The 20,073-nt window shown below is 42.3% G+C and overlaps 1 protein-coding gene across 1 annotated transcript in view; it reads right to left on the bottom strand.

The window, feature by feature from the left end:
• The window catches only part of efna4 (ephrin A4), a 61,382-nt gene that overhangs the window by 2,246 nt on the left and 39,063 nt on the right, over nt 1–20,073 (bottom strand). The window contains exons 3-5 of the mRNA XM_008288911.1: nt 15,139–15,428; nt 9,065–9,133; nt 489–515 (exon numbers count right to left, since the gene is read on the bottom strand). Of these exons, the coding sequence (XP_008287133.1) occupies nt 489–515; nt 9,065–9,133; nt 15,139–15,428 (386 nt within the window). The remainder of the gene's footprint in view (nt 1–488; nt 516–9,064; nt 9,134–15,138; nt 15,429–20,073) is intronic.

Genomic DNA, 20,073 nt, shown 5'->3' with positions numbered 1-20,073 from the left:
TGTTGGGGGAAATTTTAGCCTAAATTTAGTTATTTTTCCAGGAAGGAAGCACACATCAGACACGATTCCTTCGAGGACCGTCAGAAAGCTGAAACTCTGATGACCGTGTCCGTTCTCGTTATGATAACTGGTGTAATTTAGACGATTTTATAAAGACAACATGATTTCTTTTGTAAAGTTTGGAGTCCTGAAATCAGGCCCATCCGGCAAACTGGAGCACTGTTCTACATCTCACACCCCCCAAAAAAATCACTGATGCCTTTTTGGCTGAATTAAAATCAAATCTCAGAGGAGCGCGGCACATTATCGCTCGTTTATTTGGAACGAGACCTTCATGAAATCACGTCTGACTCATTTCCGTTACTGCTGAGGCACATTTGAACTTGAATTTCACTGGAAAAGACACAGAGTTATGAGACAAAAGCTGCGATCAGGGACGTGTAAGCATGCACACGTAGAAAAAAATCATTTAAGATGTTGCATCTCACCTTGCATTTGTTTTGAGCCCTCTGATGCTGTAATAAGGCGAGAAGAGAGAGAGAGAGAGAGAGAGAGGAGAGAAAGAAGGTTTAGATAAAGTTGAAGCAAAGAAACAAGTTGCTGATTAGTCATTTTCGCCGGCTTTACTTTCTCAATAAAGCTGCTGCTTTGTGGAACAAAAGGAGCAAGAAACAGACAAATGACCAGGGGAAGGTATTTACCATTACTCAAAGACTAACGCCATGAAAAATGAGTACTGACTGGCTGCGCAACCCTAAATATGTCCCCCTATGCAAATTCCCTTAAAGGTCGGATAAAAAAAGAGCTTTGAGAAGCACGGCAACAGGAAAAGATAGTGTTATGTAAATTAGAGAGCGTAAGAATGATCGAGATTGTACAGAAGAGGTTCGAGGACGGTTGGAGGTGGGGGGTGGGGGGGAGGTTTACAGGAAATGAAAAAGACGGGTGGCGCTGGAAGGTGGAGGTTGGGGGGGGGAGGGGGAGGAAAAAACAGGAGAAAATTCAAAATGACAGAGCGAAACCACGAAGTGGACAGAAGATGAAAGGGACGGCAGCGGAGACTCGAGTGAGAAAGTACGGTGGAGGAAAGATTGAAACAAGGTCAGACAAGAGAGGAGAGGGAAGGGAGGGAAGAGAGGGAGCCGGGACGAGGGGGTGTTTGTGTCTGGGCGTCACTTTCTCAGCAGGAGGGGGACTAAAAGGAAATAATGGAGGGAAGAATGGAGGGATGGCATGATGGAGGAGCGGGGAGGGGTCGGGGAGAACGCAGGTAGAGGCTCTGGAAACTGTTTAAAAAAAAAAAACAACACTCCTCAGAACAGAAACGGGAGGATGAGGCTGCACAGAAGTTAAATCCATCGGCGGCCTCGAAGCCACTTCTGACACCGAACGCAAACATCAGACGATAAATGACCACGAGGCTCCATGCAGCTAACGAACGGCGGCTAACGAAGCGTTAAACGGGCCTGCAGCGGAAAAAACTGTGCAAAAGAAAAAAAAAAATGCAGGAACCGTTTCACCGTATGACTCAAACGCCTCTCGTTTAGAAGAAATTAATCGTTCTAGAAAGATTGAGGTGATTTCTAGAGGAGGGCAACAAAAAAAAAAGCGTTTTTTGCACCTTTCACATTTGATGCATCCACATTTTTTGCTTATTCAGATCGAACTCGTTACACAGAGATTTCTGCAGCTGATTCAAACAAACGACTGATTTCTCCTTGCAAACAAATCCTCCTTTTTCACTGTTTCTTTTTGTTGTGCAGCCTGCATGTTAACAAAGCGCTGTAATGATGCATTCAAGAACCCTTAAATCAGAGTAAATGAATTGTTCTGAACAAGTCACGGACGGAGAATGAGAACACTGCAAGTTTATTTTCATATCAAACAGGAAAAAATGTTGCCTTTAAGTTCATTTGTCTTATATCACATCACAGAGAGCAAAATGAGACTCCTGCACACTCGTAATGTTGATGCTGAAATTATATGTCAGTGTAGGATAAACTAAAGCAAAGTAGAGCAGCTAAACACATCCTACTTTAAAGAGCAACTGCACAAAAACAAAATCTACAAATAAAAACATTAAAATGGCCTTCATTCCTTTTGTTTTTTTTATAGAAAATGTTGCATTTCTGCAGTCAAATAGCATTTAAATACAATGACCAAAGAATATTTATTAAATATTAAGGCGATAACTAACGGTTTTGTTCGTTATCGAATATTTTCTGGATGAATCGACCAGTTGTTTGGCCTCTAAAATGTCAGAAAATGGTGAAAAATGTTGACAAATGTTTTGTTTTGTTCAAAGATATTCAGTTTACTGACACAGGAGGAAAGAAAGCAGAAAATATTCAGATTTTAAAAAGGTGCAATTCAAGAAACTGGATCTTTATTCCCTAAAAGAATAACATAAAAGTACTCTATTTGAGTGAAGTAGTTGGTGATGAATAACAACCGATCGTATAATTGTTGAGCCACTCATTGATTAATCATCTGATCCTTTCAACTCTCACTCGATATGAAAATACTACAGTGACAAACAGGGCAGCAACTGACGGTTATAAACTTTATCCATCATTTTCTGGTTTAGTCAATTATTTGTTTTGTCTATAAAACGTCAGAAAACGGTGAAAACTGTCAGTCAGTGTTTCCCAAAGCCCAAGATGACAAATGTCTGTATCACATTCAGTTTGCTGTCACAGAGGAGGAGTGAAAACAGGAAATATTCACATTTAATCCTGATTAATTTTTCGTAAAAAAATTGCTCGACGATTATCAAAATATTTGGCGTTTAATTGAACAACTGACTGCCACATGATTCACTGACTATCGCAGCGTTATTGCAGCAACAGAAGCATCAAGGCTTCAGTATTATATCTGTACATTTACATACATGTGAAAAAATTAAACGTTGTTTAAAATAATTCCGTTTCGTCGCTTTGTTTTCAAATTAAACGTCGATCGTCGAGCGCGTGAGACTGGGCGCCGCAGTTTGCAAAGTAAAAATTCATGTTGAATGCCTCGTGTTTACCGGTGTGTGTGTGATGTGTGTGTTTTGATCCGTCTTTAATCACATCGTTTGTGCAAGAAAAAAAAAAAAAAAAAAGCCAAACTTTCGTCCTGACTCCTTGTTTTTTGGCGTCTTAATTTTTCGGCGGCGGCGGCGGCGAGCTGCGGCACAAAATGGTGTCCGCGGTGGCGTGACTGCAAGAACAGTGTCCTCTCTGCAGTGCAGTCAGCAACATGCCGCACGTGTAACTGTACATGCACAACCGCATTTAACTGCGAGTGTGTGTGTGTGTGTGTGTGTGTGTGTGTCGGCAGAACGCCTCACTGCAGAGACACACACTGTTCCACCATCCCACCTCTGCTCGCACGCCGCCATTTTACAAAACGCAGCAGCTAATGCTAACCGAGTGTGAGTTCTAGCACGCCGGCTAAAGACAAAAAAATTTGAACGCGAAACAAAAACGACGCGAAATCGCACGAAAACGGCGAAATATTGTAAAATCTGAGAGAGGAGAGGAGAGCTCGGGCGGCGAGCGGTGAGTCTGCGGTCCAGTTTTGTCCTGTCGAGTTCAGAGGGTACAAAGGTTTTTTGGGCGAGAAGCGGAAGGGGGGCGAAGGAGGGCAGTGATGTAAGAAATGTAAAAAAAACATAGCTGGAGAAAAAGAAATGGTGAAGCTCTGCAAACTGAAATGAACGTAATGGACTGCTCACAGCGGGAGGACGACGGGAAAAAAAGAGGGAAGTGAGACGGAGAGAGAAAGGGAATCAATTAGAGAGAGAGGGAAGTCGGTCTGTAATGGTTTCTCACAGTGGGACGGCTGGTGGAAGAGAAAGAAGGCAGAGAGGCAGAGCGACGAGCACAACCGGAGAGATAAACACAACAGGAGGAGTTTTAAGGAGAAGTTACAGAGTAGGGAGAAAGAAAAGGAAGGTAAGTATGGAGTGAGAAGGCGAGCCGATTGCAATAGGAGGCTGCGGGGCGCCACAGATTTCACATGACACCGGTCTGCTGATTCTGTTTTCTGATGCAACGCCCCGGCTAAAGCACCTTTCAGCATCAGCTCACGGCAGAAAAAAACATGTAGGGGAAGGAGGGGGGGGACGTCATTAGAAGCCTCCGCGGTTAAATTAAGGCGATAAACACACACATTCACACAGCGAAGAGGGGCTGACCTTGCAGCAATGACAGCGTCACCTGATGGACTCGCTCACTGTCACCGCTCTGTCCTTCAGAGATAATTAATTCAAAACACCCACGACGGGGCATCCCCCACGTGGAAACACCTTTTAGTCATACAGGGGTGGGGGGGGGAGGCTGCTTTCTGGAGGAGGGGAAGAAAGTGGAGAGGCGGGAGGAAGGAGAAGAAGGGGTTTGAAGTTTAGATAAGAGACGTCGCTGAAGGACAGGAGCTGCCGTCACCCGCGGCCGCGCACTCGGAGAGCGTTACCTGTCAGATAAAAGGCAACCCGAGCAGGAAGCGACCAGAGAGCAGGTGAGGTGTTACCACAGGGAGCGGCACAACAGCAGCTGTGGTAAACCGCCACTAATGGACAGTCAAACAGACAGAGGCTCTCCTTCATCTCCCTCCCTCATCCATCTGACTCCTCGCTCCGGCCTCGTCCCAACACAGCGTGGCCGCGACAGAGATGGAGAGGAGGAGGAGGAGGAGGAGGCGAGTGGCGACTGTACGGAGATACAACAAAGAGATAGAGAAAACACAGGGAAAGGAGGTGGAGGTGGAGGAGGAGGAGGTGGAGGTGGAGTGCTCGGCGTAAGAGACTGCCGTGGATGGTGCCGAGATTAGTTTTGCTCCAGTAGCGAAAGATCATAAAAAATGAGGAAGGGAGGAGAGAGCTGAAGAGACAGAGAGAAGGGGGGGATTAGTGCCACTTCAGGAATGACAGAAGACTGAAGGAAGAAAGAGGTCGGAGTCGAGGAGGGGGAGTGAAAGACAAGGAGACGGAGATCCTGAAATTTAGTCGGGATTAGTTTTGGTTAAGGGATAGGATGAGAGGGAGAGGAGGGGGAAGAAAAAAAATGTGTTAGGGAAGCTAAAAGGACGTGTGTGCGTCTTTGTAGGTGGAACTCTTTCTACTATAAAGCAAAGGGGGTTTTTCTCTGAACCCTCTGAACTCTGAAAAGAAAAAAAAAATCGCCAGAATCACATCAGAGCTGCAAAAACAGAAACCAAATTTAACTGTAAAATCGCCACATTTGATCCAAATCACGTTACTCTACATGTCTGGTTGTAAATTTTTTGCCAAAAATAAATAGTTTGCTCTAAAAAGATTCTCTAAAAAACAAAAAAATTCTGCATTCCTCCGTGCAACCATGAAGCCACGAGTGACTCAGCTGCAACCGACAGTCATTTGACAAAAATTCCCGGAGTGTTCGGTTGGCATGTTGATTATTTTTACACAAAAATGACAGAGAAATCAATAAACGCAGCAAAAAATGGTTCACGCAGGTGCAAGATGTTAGAGGATACATTCAGCATGGTGAAACATCTGTTTAGAGGTGCAGCTGAGATTCTCTAAAAATCTAAAAATTCTGCATTCCTCCGTGCAACCATGGAGCCACGAGTGACTCAGCTGCAACCAACAGTCATTCAACAAAAATTCTCGGACTGTTCGGTTGGCACGCCGATTATTTTTACACAAAATACAGAGGAGGCAAGAATGGAAACATCAAAACGATAGATGAGAGAAAAACCGATCATATTTTATCAATAAAATAAATGCAGCACGGCTCAAAAATGGTGGAAGACGTTCGAGGATACATTCAGCACGGTGAAACTTCTTTTTAGAGGTGATGTGCTGTAATCTGATTCTGTAAATCTAAAAAATTCGCCACTCCTCAGCACAATCCAGCACAGAAGACATTTCTCTCTCCTTCGTTGTGGTTGTTCTGTTTCTACAAAGGTGCAGGACTTCATATTGAAGTGAAAAATGAGGCCATAGTGAGCAAAAATGTGACCAAAAAAAAGCACAAAAAACTGCAGCTTTGAGTTCAGAGGGTTAAAAAAAGTGTAATATAAGCTGCTTAATATGCACTAACCTATGCGTTAGTGAACGAGCTGACGAAACGACGATTTAATTACACCCTTGCAACCAAAAACGGAGGAAAAAGAAACCAATGCAGCAGCTATATCACTATCAAACTTAAACAATCATCCGCAAGATGCTGTATTCTCCTTGCAGTTGTGAGTCGTTAAAGAATTCATCAGCAGATAAGCGTCAGAGTGGATCTAACTTTCTCCAGCTGCATCAGCAACCGCTCTAGATATTTCTGGTTCCCTCATCCTGTTGCAAATTTAGGTCATCTTTACGAAGCCTTTAATTGTAGATAAGGAGAGAGACCACACGCTTTCCAAACAAGCTGTAGCCAAACTGTTGTCTAGTTTTATTGGTGGATAAGGGAACTTATTTGTTTGAGCAACTGAGCTGTAAATATCTACAAACAACTGGCTGTTAATAGTGTTTCTGTTTCATGAAGGCAGAAGCAGCATTATCATATAGGTCTCCACAAGATTTAAAACCTTGAATCTATTGAGCAAATGAATTTCCAGTAAAGCGGAGTGAGCGCGCTGGATGTGTCTCCCAGCATGCATAATCCAGGTGATTTCAAATATTTTGATTATTTTCCAGCTCAGATAGGCTGATCAGGGGAATACTGTCAGAAGGTCAAGACTACATTAGCATTTTCTCACTGAACAATTATCTGTGGTATTTCTAATTAATGACAGCAGGATAATTAGCATATAAAAAAAGTCATCAGCCTTCACTCTGGTAATAACGCAGCAAATTACTCCCTGTCTCGCACCGGAACAGTGATGGCATTTAAGAATTCATTCGAGACGGATGGAGCTCTTTTTTATTCCAGTTTTAATTTTTTTTTCTCCCCCCGCCCCCCCTCCCTTTCATGCCAAAATTTAATCAAGGCTGCAAGATTGGGAGGTATTTCATTAGACAGCCTTGCAAGCCAGTTTCCCCTGGAAAAAAAAAAAAGTGTGTGTTAGATGAGCCGAGGACGGCACAACAAGCCCCCTGCAGATAACACTGGGATGGGAACTGGGACAGACGTCTCAGACACGCATGTGAGGACACACACACACGCGCACACACACAAACTTGGACAAATTAAACTGCCAAAGAATGCACGCAAAGGCCCATATACCCATGCACAAAAACACAAAGTGCACCAGACACGGAGAGATGGACGCACACACCAGCAACTGCACAGGGATTCCCACAGTGACTGGGCAACATTCCCAACCGGAATGGGCAGCTCACTGGACTGGAAGACTAACATTACTCCAGGCGGGCTCTGGATTAGATCAACTCTGGGAATTTCACACTGGGACAGAGAGATGGAGAGTGGGAGAATGAGGAAGGACAAGGAGGTAAAAAAAAAAAAAAAAGAAGAAGAAGAAGAAGGAGGGGCGGGATGAACTGATGCCTTAAAAACCATCAGTTCCTATCAGTAATTGCATTACTTCGAAGTTGAACAATAAATGATGTAGAATAAAAAACTAGTTTAGACTTGCTATATTAAAAATATGTAGTAGAAACTTATTGCAACAAAAGTCAGCACACCTTCCATACTGAGAACTTTATTACTGTTTTTAATAACTGTGCATCTGCCTTTTATTTTCTGCGTCAGACTCAATCTTCCTCCTCATTTCTGGAAGAGATGCTCTTTGCTGAAGGAGTTGTGTTGCACCACATTTCTCTTTAAAATACCCCAAGCATGTTCTATTGCATACAAGTCATGCAACATACTTGTCCAGGTCATACTTTACAGTTTCTTCTTCAGAAACTTATGTGTTTTTTTCTCTGGATGGTTCTTCTGCTGGAATATTCCTCTTCTTCCATCTTCTACAGACTGGGAGTCATCTTATCAGCCAGTATTCTGGTTTATCCTCAGATATTCATCTATAAATGTCATCAACACCTTTTGCCCTCGTGCAGCTCCATATCATGATGCTGCCACCTCCGTGCTTCACTGTCAGGACGATGCATCCACTGTGGTGGTCCTGGTCAGGTTCACACCAAACATCTGGACTCCATCTGAGCCCAACACATTGATCTTCATCTGACCAAAGAATGTTCTCCAACATCCATCAGGTTTCTTTTTATTTTTTCTTTGGTAAAGTTTCACCTTCCAGTTTTGTGTCCAACAGCAAACGAGTGTTTTTCTGAGAGGTTGACAAAATGAAGTGTCCTTCAGACTGCCTGAGCTTCATGGAAACTCTGTGCCAAGTCTGAAGCAGCTGCCTTTGTCTGGTGTTCACAGCTCCATAGTGAAAGTAGTTGACTGTCTGTGGAGTCATTGTAGGAGGACGACCACTGCAGCCCTGATCAGCGCTGCTATGGCTCCTTCTAGACCTCCTGGTTACTGCTTACACTGTGGTTCACTGGTTTTTAGTTGATCTTTCTGGATCTTTTTCCATCTTTGTGAAGTTTTCCATGTGGGGCCATGATGTAGACATGCAGATAGACACAGTCCATAGGTCCAACACTGAGAAAGGTTCTGCTGCTCACAGCTCATCTTAGAACCATGTTCATGCAGTTAGACTGATTGGAAATCACAGGTGGACTCGGTTTAGTTTCAGGGATCACAGGTGTGTTCACTTTTGTTGCACTGAGTTGTTCATTTTGCCTTGTAATGTAAATCTTGCCTTTCTAAAGTATTTGTTTTTGATCATTCATAGGAAGAAACACGGTTCAACTTTGAAATTATGCAATTCGAAGACGTCAAATCATTTCGAATCATTTGACTTTTAAGTGAGATTGCACGGAGATGTACTCACCCACGAAAGGAGTGTCATCTCAGAAGGTTAAAATAGTGATTTTGGAGAGAAAAGATATATTTAGCTTCACCGATAACAGCAGAGAATTACTAAAAAAGAGCGGAGGAAGCAGGGATAAGTAGCAGTGTAAACATCATGCTATACAGGCCTGATAGTGGAGATGTGAGAGGCAGGGAGAAGAGTCTGTTGGTGTACAAAGGGGAAGCATGAAAGAAAGAACAGATGAAAAGAGGAGTGTACTCACTGGGCTCGCAGCACACTGTGACACGCAACTTCATACATGGCAGAGGAGGGCCTTCATCTGCGGGTAGAGCTGCACAGAACAAGAAAAGAAAGATGTAAATAAGCTGCTTACTTATTAAACCCAACAAACAGCGAGCATTCAGGACGCTAACATGTCAAATAAGAAAAGAAATTAGCATACGCTGAACGAAATCCTTCTGTAAAATCAACTCTTTGAGAATTCTTGTGCTGCTTTTGAAGACAAGAAAAGCCGAGGAACAGAGAGGTTGTTTTCATGATATCAGTATGAAAAATTACACCATCTCGCAGTGACACGCCGCGCATCATCTGCGCAAATAAATGAAAATATGAAATCAAGACCATTAAAGGACGCGGCTCCTTCGACGTCGATACCGGCCGCGGCTCACATGGGAAATCAGGTCAGCGCCATCCGTCAGTTTAACACGGCCGGTACAAAACAAAACTGTTTGGAAGCTGCAGTTAAAGGATTTTTATATCTGAATAATTCACAGACAGCCGCTAACTCAACAGAGACACACAACCATAACCGAGTGTGTGATTGCCAACGGTCTGTCTTTGATACGGCGCGACGCAGACACAAACAGTGAGGCTGCAGAATTAGGCAAAGTCTGTGGCGGCTGAAACATAACAGAACCAAAGTCAGCTCCGTTACGAGACAGAACTCGTCAGAGAGGCGTAAAAATGGACCAATGATAAATAAATAAGTCTTAACTCAAGGTCCGCTTCCCAGAGCTTTTAGCCTTTGAAGAAATACTTGAAAAGTCGTGCACACTTAATGTTTATTTTTAATTAATATTGCATAATAGGGCCTTTTATCACAGCACTCAATGACATTTCTCAATAACACCTTGAAGTTAAAGCTCAGATCTCCTACAGAAAGATTAATGTGCACAAATGAATTTAAGTTGAAGATGCTGCACTGGTTTTGCCTTGAAGAAAGTCCCAGCGACTAGATGTGCAAAGGACTCGATTCGTGTTTCTGTCCTTTTCCACTAATTTTGCTTTGTGGGCCAAAACCGTTATTTATGATTTAGAGTCCCATTCCAATATGTTTTCCTTGATAACTCACACTTCAAGTACTAAGTAGATCATCTGCAGTACCTGTTTGGAGCTTGTTATTGATTAATCCTGCAGCAAACAGCGGTTCTGTGTTGGAACCCACAGAACATTGTGGCGGTTTAGCTAGTAAAGGGAACCATGACGAAGTCCTCTGTGATGCTTAATGACGTCCAACTAATGCACTTAACTCAAGACGGGACTAACTAGGATGGGGATCTTATAGCCCAGTGGCATACAGCAGCTTGTATGTGTTGTTTAAAGTAGTAATATCAGCACAGGACAAAAACACAGTGGACTGAATATGTAGTATATATGAATCAGTTATTGATTGATAAAGCTGCATTCACAAAGAACATTTTTAAAGTAGAGACACCTGTGTGACAGCGGACATAAACAAAGGATCAGGCTGATGTTCGTGTCAGTCAAAAACTGCCTTGATTGACATCCAATAATTTTATCCCATAATGTCTGAAGATTCTCCAGGTCGTGGTTTTTCTCGTAGTTTAATCGTAGCAACTGGACTTGCTTGAGTTTCTTGTAGACGTCTCACCTCTCCCCCTCGAGGAAGAGGAGCAACAAACCCCCAATTGAAACCGAAACTCAGTGTTAATGGCTCCTTAAGGATATCTGGAACTCCCAACTAGTCAGTTAGAACTGATGAAGCCTCTTGGATGAGAGGTAGAACGTCTTCAAGCAAGTCCAGTTGCTACGATTAAACTGCGAGAATTTGTCCCATAATGTTTGCGTTGGAGGAAGTCTTAGAACTGCACGCTTTTATAGTCAGCTTGACGAGAAGGATGTAGAACCCAAAATGCAGAAATGTTAGCAACCCAGCAGGAACACGATGGACGTTTTTGGTTAAATGCTTCAACTTTCATGAGAGGGTGATGTAATACCTATAATACACTTAGACACAGTAATATTTCCATATGTAAAGAAGGAAGTATACATGCCATTAGCAACAGTTTTGGGTTTTTTTGCGGGCACCGTATACTACAGACATTTACATATTCAGAATTCAACCAAGGTCTGGCCAATAATAACAATATGTACCAGCAATAGACACAAGAAAATTGTTCAACACCTAAATGAAAATGAAACCACACATGATGTAAGCAAACCACAAGCTTGCTCCCTCTCTGGCTCATAAACAATCATGTCCTTTAATAATGGAGCGCCTTCACCCTCTATTACTCTCTGCGTGGATGCCATGCAGGTCTTCCGAGGCCTGCTAGTCTGTGACCCACCTAGGCCCCCAGTCTGCAGACATTCCCAGGTCTGATGTGGCCAACAAGTACTAACATTTGCATATGTAGGACATAGGTTGCAATCTACAAACTCCCAGGACCCTGTGCTACCACACCTCCATCTAAGAAACATCTGCAACAAAGGCTGATGGTCTTGATGTTGGAGTGCACACAGGTTGGTTTGAGATCTCCATCTAATGATACCTGGGCGATGGTACGGTACAGCTTTGCCCTGGTCGCCCTCCGTGCATCTCCAGGTTTTCATTGCTTGCTTTATTTAATGTGCATCAAGGTGAGATCCTTCCTTTATCCTTATTTATCTTAATGTGTTTACATTTATTTATGTATTTGTACCTGCATGTGTACCTTGATAAATAATCTCCAAAGTGGTTGAAATTCAAATTAAACCTTGTTTCTTCTGGTCATTAATACAAATAAGTCATTAAAATGATCAATAATTATTGATATCTACTGAAATAACACATTTTATCATGATGAAACGTTTCCAGCTATATCCCTCAGTCCTATATCACCTTCATACTAAACGGCAGAGAATAAATGTAGCACTCTATACAGCATAATAAAGAGGAAGTGATTTCTGATGGAGCTTTATTTCAATTTTACGAGATGTTCATGGCGCTCATCAGTTCTGCAAAACGTTTGCAGTTTTTTTTCTGTGACTTAACAGATTTCCATATTTTGCCGCTGCTCGCGTTGTCGAGTCACTTTGTTTTTAAACACAGTGAAAGCTGTTCTGTTAAGTGGCTTCCAAAGTGCGCCGTTCCTTTCCTCTCACATGTTTCCACGTCAGCTGAGGATGTCCAGGTGTTTCCTGTTTGCGTGGATCCACACATGGAGAGCTGCTGCTGCTGGGTGACAGCGTTCTGTCATCGTCTGTGGGAGAGACGAGCTCGAGCCCGGCTCAGACTGAGCCAACTAATGCCATTAGTGTTTCTAATACCATTGTACTGTTCTCCCAGGCTAATGCCATTATGCAGCCTCCAGTGCCGCGGGTCCATTCAGCGCTCAAACCCCAGAGCCAGACATTTGGACCAACTTTACGCCTTATCTGCGACGTGGACAAAACATACACAATCGCTGTGAGCCCGAAGTGGCCCGACTAGGGGGTGGGGGGGGACCTTTTGTTGCTTCTCTGTGAACTGGCATGAGCAGCCACAATAGACCAGTGTGCATGTGTGTGTGCATGTGAGCGTGCACGTGTACATGTGTGTGTTAGTGTGTGTCTCCCATGGTCTCACAATGCTCCATTGTCCCGCCGACCACAACAGTAATTTATGTAAAGATTCCCTCTTTTCCTTCAACTCATCCATCCCTTTTGTTGTCCTCCTTTCTCCAGTCCACTCATCCATCCTCTCTCTCATCCCTTTCTCCCCCATCTCACCTCCCTCCTTCCCTCCCTCCCTCCCCCGTACTGTCAGGCTGTGTCCATCTTTTGCTCTTTCTCCCCCTCTGTCACTCTTCCACGCTTCTCTACCTCCGTCTGCTTCTCTTGCCTTGCCTCGCTGTCGTCCTGTATTGATCTCCATTTCTTCCTCCTACACTTTGCCGTCCCTCTGTCTCTTTTGTTGTCACCCTTCCATACGACGCATTCACTTGACTCTTTCATTCTCTGCCTTGTTTCATGTCCTCCCTCTCTTGGACTGACACCAAAACTTGTATAAAGTAAGAGAGAGAGAGAGAGAAAAAAAATGTCAACTGATTTTACAGCCACTAAGCCATCTTCTGTCTCTCTTCCCTCCCTTTTCTCCCTCCAGTGGTTTGAAATAAATGAGCGAGGAGAGAAAAATGCAGGAGGATGTCACGGAGAAACCATCACGGAGACTGTAACAACCTACAGGTTTATGAAAACATCATATTAATGTCATTCAGCGGGAATTTATGGAAAACATTAATGGAATAAGCTGCAGTTTTGCCAACACTCAGGCCTCATAAAAAACAAAATAAAAACGAGAAAAAAAAAACCCTGGCTAAAGCTCCTCTGAACCTTGTTACTTGTTAAAAATGTAAGGCTGCCCTCCACCACACTTTCTCCAACGCTGGTATCTTTGCACAGACTGATGACCTGAAACATCAAATATTTACATTTTTCTCTCTTTGACCGGTTTTATTGGGGTGCCGGCGTAAAAAGCCCAAAGCAAACATTCACTGTTGTACAAAATGATAAGAGATTTTGCATTTTGCATATCAAAAACACACTTTTTTTTCCAGCCATGTTTGAACCACTTGCTGTCAAAGGCAACGAACCTCTATACTGCTTTAGAGCCGAAACGCTCCATTAGCCAAAAAAATTAATTACAGCAGCTTAATTAATTATAGCAAACTAATTGCTGACTAATTAGATTTGTTTAACATATAATAAATAAGACTTGATTAATATTATACTACGTTGTTATTGGGTTCATATCAGATCGTTTTTGCTCAGCATTTTTAAAAATGTATTTATTTTTTTTGCTCCTGTCACATTTTTCCTCACTGTCAGCTCATTTTTCCACTGGAATATAAAATCCTGCACCTCGATGGAAAGAGAACAACCATGAGTGGAAGTAGAGGGAACTCAACAAGGTCTCCTGTGCAGTATGACAAAGTTCCATAAATCATAAAAACAAAACAAAAAAAAAAAGAATAACCGAAATTTGAATTTTCTTTTTGATTATTTATTCTACGAAAGAAAAAAAAAACTTGGAATCAACATACCCAACATTTTTCTAAGTGTCCACTGGTGCTACCAATGCAGGAAAAAAATCGGCACTCGACAAGATATTTTACTATTTGCATTTTGCCAACTTTTACAAACTTTTCCACACAACTCTAAAAACTTGTTTCACCATGCTGGATGTATCTTCCATCAAGCTGCTCCTCTGTTCACTGTTTTTGAGCCATGCTGCATTTATTTTATTAATCCGGTGTGTTTAATTTTGCTCTCTCTTGTTGTTCTATGTCTGCTCTGTGGAAACACTGCCTGCAATTCAACTGAATACTCGAAAGTTTTGTTACCTGACTGTTGGTCACTTATCAGATGTGCTCAGGAGTGCAGGAGCTTTTTAAAAAATTTATTTATTCATTTATTTATTTATTTATTTAAAATCGGCACAGATGGTTTTCAGTTGGTAAATTTTAAAATGAGACATGTAGAAAAAAAGTAATTTTAGTTAAATATCGTGATTTTTAGCTTTGATTTGGTTATCTTTTGGCGATGGAACCATACATCACATACAATCATTTTAGGAACCATTTAAATTTTTTTCTGGCTCTAATAAATGGTGTCAATTTGGTGATTTTTGAAATTACTTTGTTTGCTTTGGGTTTTGAGATTCGGTGGGTTAAGTCATATTTTTCTTCTTGCCTGATTCCATCTTGGTAATTAGATGGATCTGCTGTGTTTCTTTGTCTTATGTGATCGTAAACTGGAACTAAAGCACCTAATCTGAAGGAATTACCATTTGAAGAGTGTGACAGATACATTTCAACCATTTATTGATATTTCAGATGAACTTATTACTTGACACAATAGTCTGCATAACTGATAATCAATATAATTTACAGCTCTGTCTGCCTGGCGCCAGTCTGAGTAGCAGCAGTGTCCAGCATTCATCAATCTGATATCTCCTGATCTAAACCAGAAAATCCATTAGCTTTATTATTTCTAGAATATATGAAGCTTTTGTATGGCTGCTAAATATGATTGCTACGTACTTGTAGCACAGAAACACACACGTCTTGTACTCACAGCTGTAGTAGTAGTGCCTCCCTGGCAGAAACTCAAACCCCAGCGAGAAGGGTGTAAACCTTTGGATCTTTTCTGAGAACCGGACTGGTCCGAACGGAGCGTACGGAGTGTTGCACTCCCACCTCTTGATGGCCCCTCTGGTTTCTACGCAGCCTTGGAAAGCCTGCTCGGCCACCAGGTAGAGGGCCAAGGTTTCTGGCTGCCCAGTCCCCTTGTTGGGGTAATGGGGGCAGTAGATGTCCAGGTAATCGTTCAGATTCAGCTGAACGGACAGATCTCCTGCTGTCAACCTGGAAGGAAGAACGACAACAGCATTAATATTTCACATAACGATTACAGATTAATACATGACTGACGGGGGAGGAGAGGCGGTGATTAAGCACAGACGGACAGAGAAAGAGCGAAGGAAGACAGATGGACAGGTATTCCATAATGCCTCAGCGCCTGGAGGAACGTGGAATATTGCAGAAGATGGATTTTTCGCTGGTATAACGTAGATAAAGCAAAGTCGTGCAGGTCTTCAAGGATGCTTTGGGATTTTATTGCACACAGCAGAAGCGAGTACATCCGTGTGCAAGACCGCTTTAACATAAAATCATTCAAAATTGTTTCACTTAACAGTAATTGCATTGGTTTCAAACGGAACAGCCAAATTAAAAAAACAACAGTGAAGATTTACCATATGCAGAAACAGGTGATCTCTACACTTCCCTACACCTTTAGCACTCATGCAGCCCCATACCATCCCATTAAAATCTCTGTACTTCACTGTCAGGGCTATAGATTTACTGGAGTAGTCTTGGGTAGGTTCACAACAAACATACTGGACTCCAACTGGAGAAACTCTGATTTCCACTGATAACACCAGTGCCAAATCTGAAGCACTTGTTCATCTGGTTTTCACAGCTAGATTGTTAAAGTAGTTCACTGTCTGTAGAGTCATTGTAGGAGGATGACCACTACAGTCCTGATTAGTGGTAATCCTTACCAATCTAAAATCCAGTCAGAAACAAGCTCCAAAAAAGTCCAAAAGCAGCCTAAAACCAGCAAAAATATGATATGAAACCAGTGCAAAACCAACCCAAAGCCAATTTAAAATTAGCCTAAATCCAGTCTAAAAAAACAGCCTAAAACAAACCCCCAAAGCCCAGCAAAAATGGACCTTTGATCCAGTCTAAAACCAACCTAAAGCCAATCTAAAATGATCCTAAAACAAGGCTAAAAAACAGCCAAAAATTAACCTTAAACCAGTCAAAAAAAACAACCTCACGCCAATCTAAAATTAGTCTAAAACCAGTCTGAAAACCAGTCTAAAACAAACCCCGAAAAGTCAGAAACCATCACTATATGTAACCCTAAACCAGTCCAAAACCAACCTAAAGTCAATCTAAAATTATCCTAAAACAAGGCTAAAAAACAGCCCAAAATTAACCTTTAACCAGTCAAAAAGCCAACCTCAAGCCAATCTAAAATTAGTCTAAAACCAGTCTAAAAACCAGTCTACAACAAGCCCCGAAAAAGTCAAAAACCATCCTTATACGTAACCCTAAACACGTCCAAAACCAACCTCACGCCAATCTAAAACCAGTCTAAAACAAGCACTGAAAAAGTCCAAAACCAGCCTAAAACCATCAAAAACGCAATCTTTTCAGTGCTACTGTGGCTCCTTCTAGACCTCCTGATTACTGTATTTCCACAGATCTTTGAGTTGCTTGTCTTGCATCGTTTTACATCTTTGGAAAGTCTAACAATCAAATCTTTCAGTTTCTCTGCTCAATTCTTTTCCATGTGGAGCCATGACAGAGACATGCAGACAGAAATCACCCATGCGTTCAAAACTGAGAAAGTTCTGCTGTTCTAAGCTAATTTCAGAATCATGTTCAATCACAGGCGGACTCTGTTCAGTTTCAGCGATCACAGGTGTATTCACTTTTGTTGTTTCTACTTTGTGGCTTGAATTTTCCATCTAAGCATCTAATTGTTTTTGATATCAAACATGGATGTACTCACTTCTGTTGTACAATGCATAACACAATGGTAAACCTCCATTTTATTTCTAGGGCAGCGAGAGACTGTTGTCGAGTGTCAGATAGAGAGAACAACATTCCTCATATGCTAATTATGACCACTGAGGGGAGTTCAGTGTAAAATAAACTCGACTGCCTCTGTTTTCCATTTTCCCAGAGCACGCAGTACAGAAACACACAGTTGTGTACCAACTTAAGCGGACGTGCATGTGAATGTACAACCATGTCAGTCAAGGTTGACTGGTTTTTGGCATAACAACAACCCTGGACAAGACAGCATCATTAGAACAGAGGAGCTGCATAATGTATGCGCTTTCAGACTGAGGATTCTGACTCGCTGTCAGCTACAGTATAAAGAGTTACCCATGTACGAACTAATAGGAGAAGGAGGTGACGAGAGGAAGACAGAGGGAAGTACACTGAACAAGAATGTAAACTCAGCATGCAAGTGGTCTTTTTTACTGACTCAGAGAAAAGTTAAAAATGTCATCTTTATTGTTCTGGTCAGAAAAGGCTTCAGTGGAGCCAATTTGAGCCGTTTAGCTGGTGACAAATTCTCGTTCACGTAGTTAATCCACAGCCTCGTCAGATGTGGCTTTAAAGGACGATGATCAGATAGCGTGACTGGAGCTCAGACACTCCTTTGACCAGTGACTATAAAAGGTCACTTTTATAGAACCTAAAAATGCAGCTTTATTCAAATGATACAAATGACAAAGGAAAGATGAGAACGGGCTGTTAGAGCCGTAGTCAGGCGCTTTAATGTCAAAAACTCCACCATTTGTCATCCGAAAAACTGTTTTAGACAGCAAAGTGCAAAAGACAATCTGCTACATGACTGCAGACTAAGTGTCACCACAACCAGTCCAAAACCAGCCTAAAACCAGTCCAGGATGAACAAAAATGTAACCTTAAACCAGTCTAAAATCAACCTAAAACCAGCCTAAAACCAGTCCAAAACCAGCATAAAACTGATCTAAAAACCAGCCAAAATTAACCTTAAACCAGTCAAAAACCAACCTAAAGCCAATCTAAAATTAGTCTAAAAACAATGTTAAACCAGTCGAAAAACAGCAAAAAATGGAACCTTAAACTAGTCCAAAACTAACCTAAAGCAGATCTAAAATTAGTCTGAAACCAGTCCAAAAACCAGCTTAAAACAAGCCCAAAAAAGCCCCAAACCAGCAAAAAATGTAACCTTAAATCAGTCCAAAACCAACCTAAAGCCAATCTGAAATTAGCCTAAAACCAGTCAAAAACAAGCCTAAAAAATATCCAAAACCAGCTTAAAACTGGTCTAAAACCAGTCTAACACAAGCTCAAAACCCAGCTAAAAATAGCCTAAAACCAGTGTAAACTCAATCATCAATCATCACATCAACAGAGACGCTCATGTAGGTGTTGGTGTGATCTACCAGAGAACGTTTGCTCAGACTGTGAGGAATCTACTGAGGGAAGCTGCTCTGGGATCTTCTCACCCAGGCCCTGATGTAACGACAGAACGGTGTTGTAAGCAGCTGAAAATGATCCGGTCCAGGCCAGGCACAACCTGCAGACATATTACAACATCTCTGGATGTACAAATCCGCCAACGTCACAGAGTCCTTCAAGAAGAGTGGGAGACCTTTCCACAAGCAGCATCAGCAACCTCAGTACCTCTCTGCAAACATCTGACTGTCTTGTAATTTCTTATCTATTAAACTAGTCACCATCTGCACATTCTAAGATTATACATAGTGTGCACCTGTTTCATGGTGTTTCCTCCTGTTGCACAGACGCAGTGTGCATTTCATAAAGTATAACCTGCTGTGTTCATACCTTGTTTAACAGATGCAGGACAAAGCAACACGACCAAATCACAAAAAAAAAAGTACAAAAGGACAAAAGCAGGTCACAAATGGAGGGAAGAGATGTGACATAAGGACAGTGATGAAAAGAGCCGGGACAAAAAAAAAAAAGATGAATAAAGAAGCTGAAGGAAGAAAAAGTTGGACGAACAGGTAAAAGAAAAAAAAAAAGAAAGTAGAGTGAAGAGAAAAAGAAAGTAAAAGTGTTTTAATTAGCGACCCCAGAGAGTCTGAGTGCAGACACACAGAGAGCAGAACAACGGAGTGGAAGAGGAGACGAGACGGACTTTAATTGGTCTCCTCCTCGCATGGAGCGCAGGAGAAAAGAATGAGGGGCAGAATGTGGCTTGGGCAGAAGGTTCAGGTCCGTCAGTGGGAGTCTTTATAGAGGGGTGACAGAGCGGAGGAGAGAGGAAGGGAGTGCTGGGAGTCAGCCAAGGGGAACATGGGAGGGAAAAGGAGCGTGGAATGGGGAGGAGGTGGAGGTGGCGGTGGCGGCGGCGGCGGTGGCGGTAGCGGTGGTGGTGGTGCACGGCAGAGTAGTCTCAAGTTAAGTAGGCGGACAGAGAGGAGACCAAAAGAATGAATAAGAGGACGAGTAAGTGCAGAGGAAAAAAAAAAAAGCAGTAGGAGGAAGTGATGGAAGCTGAAATGAAACAGAGAGACATGACAAGAAGCGGGAGATGGTCCAGCAAATCTACTGAGAGTGTCAAAGACGGATGGAGCAACGAGTGGAGAAATGACAAGAGACTGTTAGCGAGACAAGGCCACAGCTGAGAGCCGAAGTTCTCCATGATTCAGCCGCGATATATGAATTGTTACGGCATCAACGCTGAGATGTAATAGTCACGTCACGGGAGGTGCAATGTGAAGTAAGGCCCGCTTTAAAACTTCATCACGTTGTCAATTAATTATCGATCGATCTGACATTTTTTCATGCACTGATATAGATGTTTTTAACATAGAATATTAGCCATTAGTTACATTCAGGTAAAGGAAATCTGTCCTGGTAAACTTCAGCTAATTTTCAATAGGCCAGAAGTGATGAACAGTCACAGAAG

This window comes from Stegastes partitus, unplaced genomic scaffold (assembly GCF_000690725.1).
Source record: "Stegastes partitus isolate 25-593 unplaced genomic scaffold, Stegastes_partitus-1.0.2 Scaffold580, whole genome shotgun sequence".
Lineage (NCBI taxonomy): Eukaryota > Metazoa > Chordata > Actinopteri > Pomacentridae > Stegastes > Stegastes partitus.
The sequence above is the reverse complement of the archived record's forward strand: the minus strand, read 5'-3'. Positions and strand labels throughout refer to the sequence as shown.